Source organism: Zonotrichia leucophrys, chromosome 25 (assembly GCF_028769735.1).
Source record: "Zonotrichia leucophrys gambelii isolate GWCS_2022_RI chromosome 25, RI_Zleu_2.0, whole genome shotgun sequence".
Classification (NCBI taxonomy): domain Eukaryota; kingdom Metazoa; phylum Chordata; class Aves; order Passeriformes; family Passerellidae; genus Zonotrichia; species Zonotrichia leucophrys.
The window spans coordinates 2,326,706-2,340,899 of NC_088194.1; the positions used below are offsets into that span (position 1 = coordinate 2,326,706).

Genomic DNA, 14,194 nt, shown 5'->3' on the forward strand with positions numbered 1-14,194 from the left:
AGGGGAAGGAGAACCCAAAAAGGAAAGAAGACCCCAAAAAAGGAAAGGAGGCCCCAAAAATGGGGAGAGAGGCCCCAAATTGGGGAAGGACCCTAAAAGGAGAAGGAGACCCCAAAAAGGGGAAAGGAGCCCCCTCAAATTGGGGGAGAGAGACCCCAAATGGAGAAGGAGCCCCCCAAAACGAGAAGGAGACCCCAAAAAGGAAAAGGAGCCCCCCCAAAAAATGGAAAGAGACCCCAAACTGCACCAGAGCCCCCCCAGATCAGGAAAGGAGGTGACAAAAGGGACACAAAGGGGACACAGGACCCGATTCTGGCTTTATTTGACCCAAAATGGGGGTGCAGGGACACCCCAAAACCGGGGGACCCCCCCTCACCGATCGACCTCCCCAAACACGATGTCCTGGGTGCCTGTGGGGGAAAAAGGGGGTCAGGGCACCCCAAAATTGGGGTGAGAGACCCCCAAAATTGGGGTGAGACACCCCCAAAATTGGGGTGAGAGACTCCCAAAATTGGGGAGAGACCCCCCCAAATTGGGGAGAGAGACCCCCAAAATTGGGGTGAGAACCCCAAAATTGGGGAGAGACACCCCCAAAATTGGGGTGAGACGCCCCCCAAGATTGGGGAGAGACACCCCCCAAAATTGGGGTCAGACACCCCCAAAATTGGGGTGAGAATGCCCCAAAATTGGGGTGAGACACCCCCAGATTGGGATATGGGTGTTAGGAAGGGGATGGAGACCCCAAAAGTGAGGAAGGGGACCCCAAATTTGGCACAAACCACCCCAAAAGTGAAAGGAGCACCCCAAAAAAGGGAGGGAAACCCCAAAAATGGAAGGAAACCCTAAAAATGGAAGGAAATCCTAAAAAGGGATGGAGACCCCCCCCAAAATTGGGAAAGGGGACCCCAAATTTGGCACAAACCACCCCAAAATGGGATATGGGTGTTGGGAAGGGGATGGAGACCCCAAAAGTGAAAGGAGCACCCCAAAAAAGGGAGGGAGACCCTAAAAATGGAAGGAAAACCCCAAACTGAGATAGGAGAACCCCAAAATGGGGAAGGAACCCCCCAAAATGGGGAAGGAGACCCCAAATTGGGCACAAACCACCCCAAATTGGGATATGGGTGTTGGGAAGGGAATGGAGACCCCAAAACTGGAAGGGGTGCCCTAAAAAGGGAAGGAGACCCCAAAAATGGAGAAGGGGACCCCAAAATGGCCAAGAATCCCCCCAAACTGGGGAAGGAGCCCCCCAAAAATAGGGAAGTTTCCAACAGGGGAAATTGGGGAAGCGAACCCCAAAACGGGATGGAAACCCAAAAAAGGGAAGAAATCCCACAAATAGGGAAGGAGGCCCTAAAATGGGGAAAAAAAAACCCAAAAATGGGGAAGAAGAGGCTGAAACTGGGAAAGGGACCCCAAAATGGACACAGGGACCCCAAAATGGGGACAGGGACCCCAAAATGGGGACAGGGACCCCAAAATGGGGACAGGGACCCCAAAATGGGGAGGGGGACCCCAAAATGGACACAGGGACCCCAAAATGGGGACAAAGACCCCAAAATGGACACAGGGACCCCAAAATGGGGACGGGGACCCCAAAATGGAAACAGGGACCCCAAAATGGGGAGGGGACCCCAAAATGGGACCCCAAAATGGGACAGGGACCCCAAAATGGGGAGGGGACCCACCAATGATGGCCACCACGTCTGCCAGCATGTGGCCCTGGGACATCCTGTCCAACCCGGCCTGGGGAGCAGCAATTAACAGCTAATTAGCACCTAATTAATGCCTAATTAACCTCCAGAGAAGCCCACCTATGATGACCCCCCAGTTAACCCCCAATTAATTCAAGGTGACCGCTAATTAATCTCTCATTAATCACCAATTAAGCCATGGGAACCACCCCAGGAGCCCACAATTAACCCCTAATTAATTCCCAAAAAGCCCCAGTTAACCCCCAATTAACCAACCCTCAGGGACCCCCAATTAACCCCTAATTAACCCATGGAACTACCTCAGGAGCCCCCAATTAACTCCCAGGGACCACCAATTAACCAAGCCAGGGACCCCCAATTAACCCCACCCAATTAACTCCCAGGGACCACCAATTAATAAACACACAGGGACTCCCAATTAATCCCTAATTAACCCCCAGGAACCTTCAATTAACCAACCCCAGGGACCCCTAATTAATCCCTAATTAACTCCCAGAAACCCCCAATTAATCCATGGGGAACCTCCAATTAACCAACCCCAGGGACCCCCCAATTAACCCCTAATTAATTCCCAAGAACCCCCAATTAACCCCCAATTAACCAACCCTCAGGGACCCCCAATTAACCCCTAATTAACCCATGGGAACTACCCCAGGACCCCCCAATTAACCCCCAATTAACTCCCAGGGTCCACCAATTAACCAACCCCCAATTAACCCCCAATTAACTCCCAGGGACCACCAATTAATAAACACACAGGGACTCCCAATTAACCCCTAATTAACTCCCAGGAACCCCAAATTAACCAACCCCAGGGACCCCCAATTAACCCCTAATTAACACCCAGGACCCCCCCCAATTAACCAACCCCCAATTAACCTCTAATTAACTGCCAGGGACCCCCAATTAACCCTCAATACCCAATTAACCAGCAGGCACTAATTACCCTCCGGACCCCCCAGTGGCCCCTGTCCCCAACCCCCTGAGCCCTCGGTGTCCCCTGGGTGTGCCCAGGTGTGCCCAGGTGTGCCCAGCTGTACCCAGGTGTGTCCATAGTGTATCCCAGGTGTGCCCAGGTGTGCCCAGGTGTGCCCAGGTGTGCCCAGGTGTGCCCAGGTGTCCATAAGTGTATCCCAGGTGTGCCCAGGTGTGATCCAGGTGTGCCCAGGTGTGCACAGGTGTGCCCAGGTGTGATCCAGGTGTGTCCCAAGTGTCTCCAGGTGTCCCCAGGTGTGCCCTGCATGTCCCCAGGTGTGCCCAAGTGTCCATTAGTGTATCCCAGGTGTGCCCAGGTGTGACCCAGGTGTGCCCAGGTGTGCCAAGGTGTGACCCAGGTGTGCCCAAGTGTCCCCAGGTGTCCCCTGGATGTCCCCAGGTGTGCCCAGGTGTCCATAAGTGTATCCCAGGTGTGCCCTGGATGTCCCCAGCTGTCCCCCAGGTGTGCCAAAGTGTGACCCAAGTGTGCCCAGGTGTCCTCCAGGTGTGCCCAGGTGTCCCCTGGATGTCCCCAGGTGTGCCCAGGTGTGATCCAGGTGTGGCCCAGGTGTCCCCAGCTGTCCCCTAGTGTCGCCCAATGTCCCCACGTGTGCCCCAATGTTGCCCAGGTGTGCCCAAGTCCCCCAAGCTGTCCCCCAGGTATCCCCTGATGTCCCCAGGTGTCCTCCAGCTGTCCCCGAGAGTCCCCAAGGTGTCTCCCGTCTGTCCCCAACGTGTCCCCAGGTGTCCCCACAGTGTGCCCCAGTGTCACCCAATGTCCCCCAGGTGTGTCCAAGTCCCCCCCAGGTATCCCCAGATGTCCCCAAGGTGTCCCCCAGGTGTCCCCAAGGTGTCTCCCATCTATCCCCAGCTATCCCCAGGTGTATCCCAGGTGTTCCCAAGGTGTCCCAGGTATCCCCAGGTGTCCCCAAGGTGTCCCCAGGTGTCCCCAGGTGTCCCCAGGTGTCCCCCAGGTGTCCCCAGGTGTCCCCAGCCGTACCAGGTGAGCGAATCCGGGCGCTTTGATCTTGCAGCGATAGGGACGGCTGCTGCCATCGGAGACCAGGTACACCCCAAACTCACCCTGGGGACATGGGGACAATGGGGACAATGGGGACAATGGGGACAATGGGGACAGTGGGGACAGGGCTGGGGACAATGGGGACAGTGGGGACAATGGGGACAGTGGGGACATGGGGACAGGGTAAGAGACACACTGACAGGGCTGGGGACATGGGGACACTGCTGGGGACATGGGGACAATGGGGACATGGGGACAGTGTGGCTGCTGCCATCGGAGACCAGGTACACCCCAAACTCACCCTGGGGACAATGGGGACAGGGTTGGGGACACAGGGACAGGGTTGGGGACAATGGGGACAATGGGGACAGGGTGGCTGCTGCCATCAGAAACCAGAAACTCCCCCTGTAGGGACAATGGGGACACAGCTGGGGACAGGGTTGGGGACACAGGGACAGGATTGGGAACACAGGGACAGGGTTGGGGACAATGGGGACACTGCTGGGGACATGGGGACAGGGACACACTGACAGGGTTGGGGACATGGGGACAATGAGGACAGTGTGGCTGCTGCCATCAGAGACCAGGTACACCCCAAACTCACCCTGAGGGGACAATGGGGACAGGGTTGGGGACACAGGGACAGGGTTGGGGACACGGGGACAGAGCCAAACACCACAAGTGTCACCTTGGGGGCCTCGATGGCCGTGTAGGTGGCCCCGGGTGGCACCTGGTAGCCCTCGGTGTAGAGCTTGAAGTGATGGATCAGGGACTCCATGGACGTCTGTGGGGACAGGGGTGGCACTGCAGAGCTGGCACCTCCCTGGATGGCACCTGCCCTGGGTGGCACCAGCCTTTGGTGTCACCCGCCCTGAAGGACTGAGTGGCACTGCAGCACTGGCACCTCCCTGGCTCAGTGCCACCTGCCCTGGGTGGCACTGCAGCACTGGCACCTGCTCTGAGTGTCACCTGCCCTGGGTGACATCAGGCTTTGGTGTCACCTGCCCTAGGTGGCACTGCAGAGCTGGCACCTACCCTGGATGGCATTGGGCTTTGGTGTCACCTGTCCTGGGTGGCACTGCAGCACTGCCACCAGCCCTTGGTGCCACCTTGGCTGGGTGTCACCTGCCCTGGGTGCCACCCACCCTGGGTGCCATCCACCCTGGGTGTCACCTGCCCTCCATGCCACTGTCCCTGGGTGACACCTGCCCTCAGTGCCACCCACCCTTGGTGCCACCTCTGCTGGGTGCCACCTGCCCTGGGTGCCACCTCTGCTGGGTGTCACCTGCCCTCAGTGCCACTGTCCCTGGGTGGCACCAGCCTTTGGTGTCACTTGCCCTGGGTGCCACTTGCCCTCAATGCCACCTGCTCTGGGTGCCACCCACCCTGGGTGCCACCCACCCTTGGTGCCATCCACCCTTGACGCAACCCACCCTGTGTGCCACCTGCCCATGGTAGGTACCACCTGCCCTCAATGCCACCTGTCCCGGGTGCCACCCACCCTTGGTGCCACCTCTGCTGGGTGCCACCTGCCCATGGTACCACCTGCCCTCAATGCCACCTGTCCTGGGTGCCACCCACCCTTGGTGCCATCCACCCTGGGTGTCACCTGCCCTCAGTGACACTGTCCCTGGGTGCCACCCACCCTTGATGCCACCTCTGCTGGGTGCCACCCGCCCTCAGTGCCACCTGTCCTGGGTGCCACCTGCCCATGGTGCCACCTGCTCTGGGTGCCACCCACCCTTGGTGCCACCTCTGCTGGGTACCACCTGCTCTCAATGCCACCCACCCTGGGTGCCACCAGGCTTTGGTGCCACCCCGTGCCCAGGTGGCCCCGGGCACTGTCACCTTCATCTCGGCGCGTTTCGGGGGTGACACTTTGGCGTCGTCCACCTTGATCTCGCCGGGCGGCATCTTATTGAGGCACTGCAGGATGATGCGCAGCGACTGGCGCATCTCCTCCACGCGGCACAGGTACCTGCGCCCCAAAACGGCATTGGGGCACCCCAAAAACGGCATTGGGGGACCCCAAAAATGGCACTGGGACACCCTGCACCCCAAAACCCAGATACTGCACCCCAAAAATGGGGTATGGGACACCCTGAACCCCAAAAACGGGATATGGGATCTGCTGCACCCCAAAAATGGGTATGGGACACCCTGCACTCCAAAACAGGGACTGGCGCATCTCATCCATGTGGCACAGGTACCTGCGCCCCAAAAACGGGATATGGGGGACCCCAAAAACGGGGATGGGACACCCTGAACCCCAAACCCAGATACTGCACCCCAAAAATGGGTATGGGACACCCTGAACCCCAAAACTGGGACTGGCACATCTCCTCCACGCGGCACAGGTACCTGCACCCCAAAAACGGGATATGGGGGATCCCCTGAACCCCAAAACCCAGATACTGCACCCCAAAAATGGGGTATGGGACACCCTGAACCCCAAAATTGGGGTATGGGACACCCTACACCCCAAAACCCAGATACTGCACCCCAAAAATGGGTATGGGACACCCTGAACCCCAAAAATGGGACTGGCGCATCTCCTCCACGCGGCACAGGTACCTGCGCCCCAAAACCAGGGATGGGACGCCCTGAACCCCAAAAATGGGACTGGCGCATCTCCTCCACGCGGCACAGGTACCTGCGCCCCAAAAACGGCATTGGGGGACCCCAAAAACGGGGATGGGACACCCTGAACCCCAAAAACAGGATATGGGATCTGCTGCACCCCAAAAACGGCATTGGGGACCCCAAAAACGGGTATGGGACACCCTGAACCCAAAAAACGGGGTATGGGATCTCCTCCATACAGCACAGGTACCTGCACCCCAAAACCCAGATACTGCACCCCAAAAATGGGTATGGGACACCCTGTCCCCACAATGTCCCCTCAGCCCAGGTGAGTCCGTACCTGTCCCCATGTCCCCCCCATGTCCCCCAGCCCAGGTGGGTCCGTACCTGTCCCCATGTCCCCTCCATGTCCCCTCCATGTCCCCTCAGCCCAGGTGGGTCCGTGCCTGTCCCCATGTCCCCCAGGCCAGGTGGGTCCATACCTGTCCCCATGTCCCCCAGGCCAGGTGACACCATACCTGTCCCCATGTCCCCCCATGTCCCCCCAGGGCAGGTGGGTCCATACCTGTCCCCATGTCACTCTCCCAGCCCAGGTGGGTCCGTACCTGTCCCCCCAGGGCAGGTGGGTCCGTACCTGTCCCTCCCATGTCCCCCAGACCAGGTGGGTCCATACCTGTCCCCATGTCCCCCATGTCCCCCAGCCCAGGTGGGTCCGTACCTGTCCCCATGTCCCCCAGGCCAGGTGAGACTGTACCTGTCCCCATGTCCCCCCAGTGTCCCCCCCAGTCCCCCCAGGGCAGGTGGGTCCGTACCTGTCGTAGCAGTCCCCGCGGGATCCGATGGGAACGTCGAACTCCACCTGGTCGTAGACGTCGTAGGGCTGAGTCTTGCGCAGGTCCCACTTGATCCCGGAGCCCCTGAGCATCACCCCGCTGGGGACACCCCAAAAAACACACCTGAGATTGGCCCCGCCCACTGGGACACCCCAAAAACACACCTGAGATTGGCCCCATCCCCAAAAACACACCTGAGACTGGCCCCGCCCACTGGGACACCCCAAAAAACACACCTGAGATTGGCCCCGCCCACTGGGGACACCCCAAAAACACACCTGAGCTTGGCCCCGTCCCCAAAAACACACCTGAGATTGGCCCCGCCTACTGGGACACCCCAAAAACCACATCTGAGATTGGCCCCATCCCCAAAAATGCACCTGAGATTGGCCCCGCCCACTGGGGACACCCCAAAACCACACCTGAGATTGGCCCCGCCCACTGGGACACCCCAAAAACACACCTGAGATTGGCCCCGCCCACTGGGGACACCCCAAAAAACACACCTGAGATTGGCCCCGCCCACTGGGACACCCCAAAAACACACCTGAGATTGGCCCCGCCCACTGGGACACCCCAAAAACACACCTGAGATTGGCCCCGCCCACTGGGACACCCCCAAACCCCACCTGAGCTCGGCCCCGCCCCCTGCAGGGTGGGGCACACCTGGGGACCGCCCCCTCACCTGAAGCCGTAGTTCAGCGCCTCCTCGGCCGAGATGACGCCGATGTCCACGGTGCGGTTCTTCCAGATGCGGTTGTTGGTCAGCATCTGGGGACAGAGGGACACCTGGCACAGCTGGCACACCTGGCACAGGTGGCACCTGCCCTGCACTTCTCACCTGGCGCTGGAAACGCTCACCTGGCACTGGCACCTGTTGCTTGTCCCCCTCATGTGTCTCTTGCACCAAAACCTGTCCCTGTCACCTGTGAACCCCTCACCTGTCACCTGGCACCATCACCTGGCACCATCACCTGTCCCTGGCACTGTCACCTGTGCACCCCTCACCTGTCCCTGCCACTGTCACCTGGCACCATCACCTGTCCCTGTCACCTGTGAACCCCTCACCTGTCCTTGGCACTGTCACCTGGCACCATCACCTGTCCCTGGCACTGTCACCTGTGCACCCCTCACCTGTCCCTGCCACTGTCACCTGTCCTTCACAGCCCTCACCTGTCCCTGGCACTGTCACCTGGCACCATCACCTGTCCCTGGCACTGTCACCTGTCCCTGGCACTGTCACCTGTGCACCCCTCAGCTGTCCCTGGCACTGTCACCTGGCACCATCACCTGTCCCTGCCACTGTCACCTGTGCACCCCTCACCTGTCCCTGCCACTGTCACCTGTCCTTCACAGCCCTCACCTGATCCTGGCACTGTCACCTGGCACCGTCACCTGTCCCAGCCACTGACACCTGGCACCATCACCTGTCCTTGGCACTGTCACCTGGTACCATCACCTGTCCCTGCCACTGTCACCTGGCACCATCACCTGTCCCTGGCACTGTCACCTGTGCAGCCGTCACCTGTCCCTGCCACTGTCACCTGTCCCTGCCACTGTCACCTGTGAACCCCTCAGCTGTCCCTGCCACTGTCACCTGTCCTTCACAGTCCTCACCTGTCCCTGGCACTGTCACCTGGCACCATCACCTGTTCCTGGCACCATCACCTGTGCACCCCTCACCTGTCCCTGCCACTGTCATCTGTCCTTCACAGCCCTCACCTGTCCGTGCCACTGTCACCTGGCACCATCACCTGGTGCTGGAAACGCTCACCTGGCACTGGCACCTGTTCCTTGTCCCTCTCACGTGTCTCTCACCCCAAAACCTGTCCCTGCCACTGTCACCTGTCCCTGGCAACCCCTCACCTGTTCTTGGCACCCTCACCTGTCTCTGCCACCCCTCACCTGTCCCTGTCCCCCTCCACCCCCATGTGTGTCACCTCCTGCCCTCATGCTGTGAGAAATGGCCTGCCCCTCGCAGGTGACAGGTGACAGGTGACAGGTGACAGCAGCCTCACCTCCTCCACCTCGTCGACCCGGATGGAGAAGTTCTTCACAAACTCGTAGATGTCGTCCATGAGGCCCAGGGGCAGGTCCTGGCACAGGTGGGACACGTGGGACAGGTGGCATTGGGACAGGTGGCATTGGGATTGGGACAGGTGGGATAGGTGGCATTGATGGGATTAGGACAGGTGGCATTGATGGGATTGGTGGCATTGGGATTGGGACAGGTGGCATTGGTGGGATTGGTGGCATTAGGATTGGAACAGGTGGCATTGGTGGCACACACAGGACAGGAGGCATTGGTGGCATTGGGATCGGGACAGGTGGCATTGGTGACATTGGGTTTGGGACAGGTGGCATTGGGACTGGGACATGTGGCACTGGAGGCACACACAGGACAGGTGGCATTGGTGACATTGCCTTTGGGACAAGTAGCATTGGTGGCATTGAGATTGGGACAGGTGGCATTGGTGGCACACATGGGACAGGTAGGATTGGTGGGACAAGTGGCATTGGTGACATTGGGACTGGGACAGGTGGCACTGGAGGCACACACAGGACAGGTGGCATTGGGATTGGGACAGGTGGGACACGAGGCATTGGTGACATTGGGTTTGGGACAGGTGGCACTGGAGGCACACACAGGACAGGTGGCATTGGGACAGGTGGGACAGGTGGCATTGGTGACATTGGGTTTGGGACAGGTAGCATTGGTGGCATTGAGACTGGGACAGGTGGCATTGGTGACACACACAGGACAGGTGGGATTGGTGGGACAGGTGGCATTGGGACAGGTGGGACACGTGGCATTGGTGACATTGGGACTGGGACAGGTGGCACTGGAGGCACACACAGGACAGGTGGCATTGGTGACATTGGGTTTGGGACAAGTGGCATTGGTGGCATTGAGATTGGGACAGGTGGCATTGGTGACACACACAGGACAGGTGGGATTGGTGGGACAGGTGGCATTGGTGTCATTGGGATTGAGACAGGTGGGACAGGTGGCATTGGTGACATTGGGTTTGGGACAGGTGGCATTGGTGGCATTGGGATTGGGACAGGTGGCACTGGAGGCACACAAAGGACAGGTGGAAGCTCAGGTGGCACCAGGGGTGTGGGCAGGGGGTCCCAGAGTTAGGAGATCCCAGGGGAATGGGGTGCCAGGGATGGGGGTGCCAGGGATGGGGTCCCAAGGGAATGGGGATCCCAGGGAAATCATGGGGGCCCAAGGATGGGGTTCTCATGGGAATGGGGATCTTGGGGGTACAGACATCCCAGCAAGGGGGTTCCTATGGAAATGGGGTTCCCAGGAATGGGGTGCCCGTGGGAATGGGGTGCCCATGGGAATAGGGATCCTATAGGAATAGAAATCCCAGGGATGGGGTTCTCATGGAAATGGGGATCCCAGGGATGGGGTGCCCATGGGAATGGGGTTCCCAGCAATGGGGTTCCCATGGGAATGGGGTGCCCATGGATGGGGTTCCCAACAATGGGGTTCCCATGGGAATGAGGATCCCAGGGATGGGGTTCCTATGGAAATGGGGTTCCCATGGAAATGGGGTGCCCAGGGATGGGGTTCCCAGGGGAATGAGGATCCCAGGGATGGGGTTCCCGTGGAAATGGGGTGCCCATGGGAATGGGGTTCCTGTGGGAATGGGGGGCCCATGGGAATAGGGTTTTCAGGGATGGGGTTCTCAGGAATGGGGTTCCCATGAAAATGGGGTGCCCATGGATGGGGTTCCCATGAAAATGGGGTGCCCATGGATGGGGTGCCTGTGGAAATGGGGTGCCCAGGGATGGGGTTCCCATGGGAATGAGGATCCCAGGGATGGGGTTCCCGTGGAAATGGGGTGCCCGTGGAAATGGGGTGCCCACGGGAATGGGGTGCCCAGGAAGGGCAGCAGCCCCAGCCCCTCACCTGGTGCACGCCCCCGGGCCGCACGTAGGCCGCGTGCATCCGCGCCCCCGACACGCGCTCGTAGAACTCGAACATCTGGGGGGACACAGAGGGGACCCCGCTGCTGTTCAGCCCCCCCGGCACCTCCACAGCCCCAAATCCCCCCAAATCCCCCCGAATCCACCTTCTCCCTCTCCTCGAACATCCAGAAGAACGGGGTCATGGCCCCGATGTCCAGCGCGTGCGTGGTCACCGCCATGATGTGGTTCAGCAGCCGCGTGATCTCGGCGAAGAGAACTGAAAAAAACGGGGGGAAAAAGGGGAAAAAAAATGGGGGTGATCCCCATAAATCCTGGGGGTGCCAGGGAGCTGGGAATGCTGGGGGAGCCTCACCTCGGATCCACTGAGCGCGGGGAGGGGGGCGGATGTTGAGGAGCTTCTCCACGGCCAGCGAATAGGCCTGCTCGTTGCACATCATGGACACGTAGTCCAGGCGGTCAAAGTAGGGCAGGGCCTGCGGGGACCGTGAGGATACTGGGGATACTGGGAGCACTGGGGATACTGGGAGCACTGGGAGGGCTGGGAATAGTGGGGATACTGGGAGCACTGGGAGCACTGGGACAACTAGGAAGGCTGGGGATACTGGGAGCACTGGGGATACTGGGAGCACTGGAGGTACTGGGGAGGCTGGGGATACTGGAGCACTGGGAACTAGGAGGACTGGGGACACTGGGAGCACTGGGGATATAATGGGGGGCTGGGGATACTGGGAGCACTGGGGATAATGGGAGCACTGGGATACTGGGAAACTGGGAGTGTTTGGAGCACTGGGAGCTTGGAAACTGCGAGGGCTGGGGATACTGGGAGGGCTGGGAATAGTGGGGATACTGGGACCACTGGGCATACTGGGAGCACTGGGGATAATGGGAGCACTGGGGATACTGGGAGCACTGGGAGTACTGGGAATACTGGGAGTGTTTGAGTACTGGGAGTCTTGGAAGTACTGGGAGGGCTGGGGAAACTGGGAGTGTTGGGAGTATTGGGAATGCTGGGAGCAGAGGAGTACTGGGGATACTGGGCAGGACTGGGAGTGTGGGAGTACTGGGAGTGCTGAGAATGTTGGGAGTATTTGGAGTACTGGGACTGCTAGGAATACTGGGAATACTGGGAGGACTGGGAGCAATGGAGTACTGGGGATACTGGGAAAACTGGGAATACTGTGAGTGTTTGAGCACTGTGAGTGCTGAGAGTGCCTGGAATATTTGAATACTGAGACTGCTAGGCGTACTGGGAATACTGGGAATACTGGGAGTGTTGGGAATGTGGGAAGTAGTAGCAGTACTGGGAGTGTTGGGTGTCCTGGGAATACTGGAAGTATTTGAATACTGTGAGTACTGGAAGCACTGTGAGGACTGGAAATATTGGGAATAATGGCAATAATGGAAATATTGGGAATACTGGGAGTACTGGGATGCCATGGAATTTGGGATCCCATGGAATTTAGGATGCCAGGATCACCTGCAGGTAGATCTTGTACTCTATGAGTTTCTCGGTGCCACCACGCCGCAGCCCCACATGGGGGTGACAGGGCAACGGGATCCCAGGGAAATGGGGGTTTCGGGGATGGGAATTTCAGGGATCCCAATGGAATCCGGGACCTCAGGCTCACCTGCAGGTAGGTCTTGTACTCGATGAGCTTCTCGGTGCCGCGGTGCAGCAGCCCCACGTGCGGGTCGCAGCGTTTCACCGTCTCCCCGCTCAGCTCCATCACCAGCCTCAGCACGCCGTGCGCCGCCGGGTGCTGCGGCCCGAAGTTGATGGTCAGGCTGGAAACCTTCTTGTGGGCCACCGGGTCCTTGTCTGGGGACAGGGGACGGTGCCGGGGTCAGGGACACAGCGGGGACACAGGGAGAGCCCCCTCAGGGAGGGCACAGAACCCCTCAAATGTTGGGGACAAGGAGGGAGCAGCACCCGCTGAGGGTTTGTGGGGATCCTGAGTGACCCCCAAACCACCCCAAGGCCCCCAAAGCCCTCCTTAAACCCCACTCAGGATCTCAGGACCCCTCCAGGACCATCCCCAAAGCTTCTGAGACCCCTCCTGGACCCCCCAAACCGCCTCAGAGCAACCCTAGAACCCCCCAAAGGCCCTGAGACCCCTCTTGGGCCTCCCAAACCGCCTCAGATCACACCAAGAGCCCCCCTAAGTACCTCGGGCCCCCTCCTGTGCCCCCCTAAAGCCCTCAGAGCACCCCCAAAGCACCCGACAACCCCCAAAAGCCTCGTCCTCCCTGCTCAGGGCCCCCCCAGAGCCCCCTCCCCACCTTGTCCCAGAGTGTCCCCGCTGTCCCCTCACCGTTCCAGGGTGGCGGCACCCACTTCTCGGTGGCCTTGCTGGGGTACATGACGGCCCCCGCGTACTGCTGCGCCCACTCTATGTCGGGCTGCCATTGGCGGCACCTGCGGGGCCGGACGGTGAGTGGGGACAGCCCCAGAGCCTCCCCACAACCCTCCCCGCTTCGTCCCCGTGTCCCCCGCGGGCTCACCGGGCCGGGGCTGGGCCCAGCCGAGCCCCCGCCGCGCTCAGCCCCGAGGAGCCGCGGAGCCGCCACAGCGCCCGCAGCGCCGCCATCGTGCCCTTGGCAATGCGCATGCGCCGGGGGCGCCATGGCGGGGAAGGGCAGACGCTGTGGGCGCCGCCATGTTGGATACGGGGAGATGCCCGGCAATCATCTTGTGTGATCTGCGCATGCGGAATGTGCCATGATGCAGGCGGGCAGCGTGCTGCCATGTTGGGTACGGGCATATCCCCTGCAATCATCCTGTGTGTACATTGCGCATGCGCAACAGGATGTTGTGAGGCGGGCAGTGCCGCCATGTTGGTGTGGGCATCGTGACCTTGGCCCTGCGCAAGGGCGGAGAGCGCCGTGGGTGGGAAGGACAGACGCAATGAGCGGCTCTGTGTTGCATGTGGGCAGATGTGACGCCATTGTGTGCTTGGAGCGGGAACGCCGTGGATGGGAAGGGCAAGGGCAGCTGTGAGCGCCGCCATGACGCGTGTGGGCAGACGCGCAGCGCATGCGCACAAACGCGAAGAGTGGAAAAAAAAAAAGTGCCACACGTGGCGCGGACACGCCTCGCCAATCCCGCGTCCAATCACAGCCCT

General features: G+C 59.9%; 1 protein-coding gene and 1 long non-coding RNA gene across 2 annotated transcripts; both read right to left on the minus strand.

Moving 5' to 3' along the window:
* Positions 1 to 296: 296 nt before the first annotated feature.
* NDUFS2 (NADH:ubiquinone oxidoreductase core subunit S2) lies at positions 297 to 13,725 on the minus strand. Its single transcript, XM_064732602.1, has 14 exons — positions 13,575 to 13,725; positions 13,385 to 13,488; positions 12,701 to 12,891; positions 11,425 to 11,545; positions 11,216 to 11,328; positions 11,053 to 11,127; positions 9,146 to 9,223; positions 7,813 to 7,898; positions 7,107 to 7,226; positions 5,560 to 5,689; positions 4,400 to 4,495; positions 3,691 to 3,774; positions 1,689 to 1,746; positions 297 to 410 (listed from the first exon to the last, which is right to left on the minus strand). The coding sequence occupies exons 1-14, from the start codon at positions 13,679 to 13,681 to the stop codon at positions 373 to 375; spliced, it is 1,401 nt and encodes a 466-aa protein (XP_064588672.1). The 5' UTR covers positions 13,682 to 13,725; the 3' UTR covers positions 297 to 372.
* LOC135457828 (uncharacterized) lies at positions 4,498 to 5,069 on the minus strand. Its single transcript, XR_010442777.1, has 3 exons — positions 4,885 to 5,069; positions 4,665 to 4,836; positions 4,498 to 4,615 (listed from the first exon to the last, which is right to left on the minus strand). It is a non-coding gene; the product is annotated as an uncharacterized LOC135457828 (long non-coding RNA).
* Positions 13,726 to 14,194: the final 469 nt, after the last annotated feature.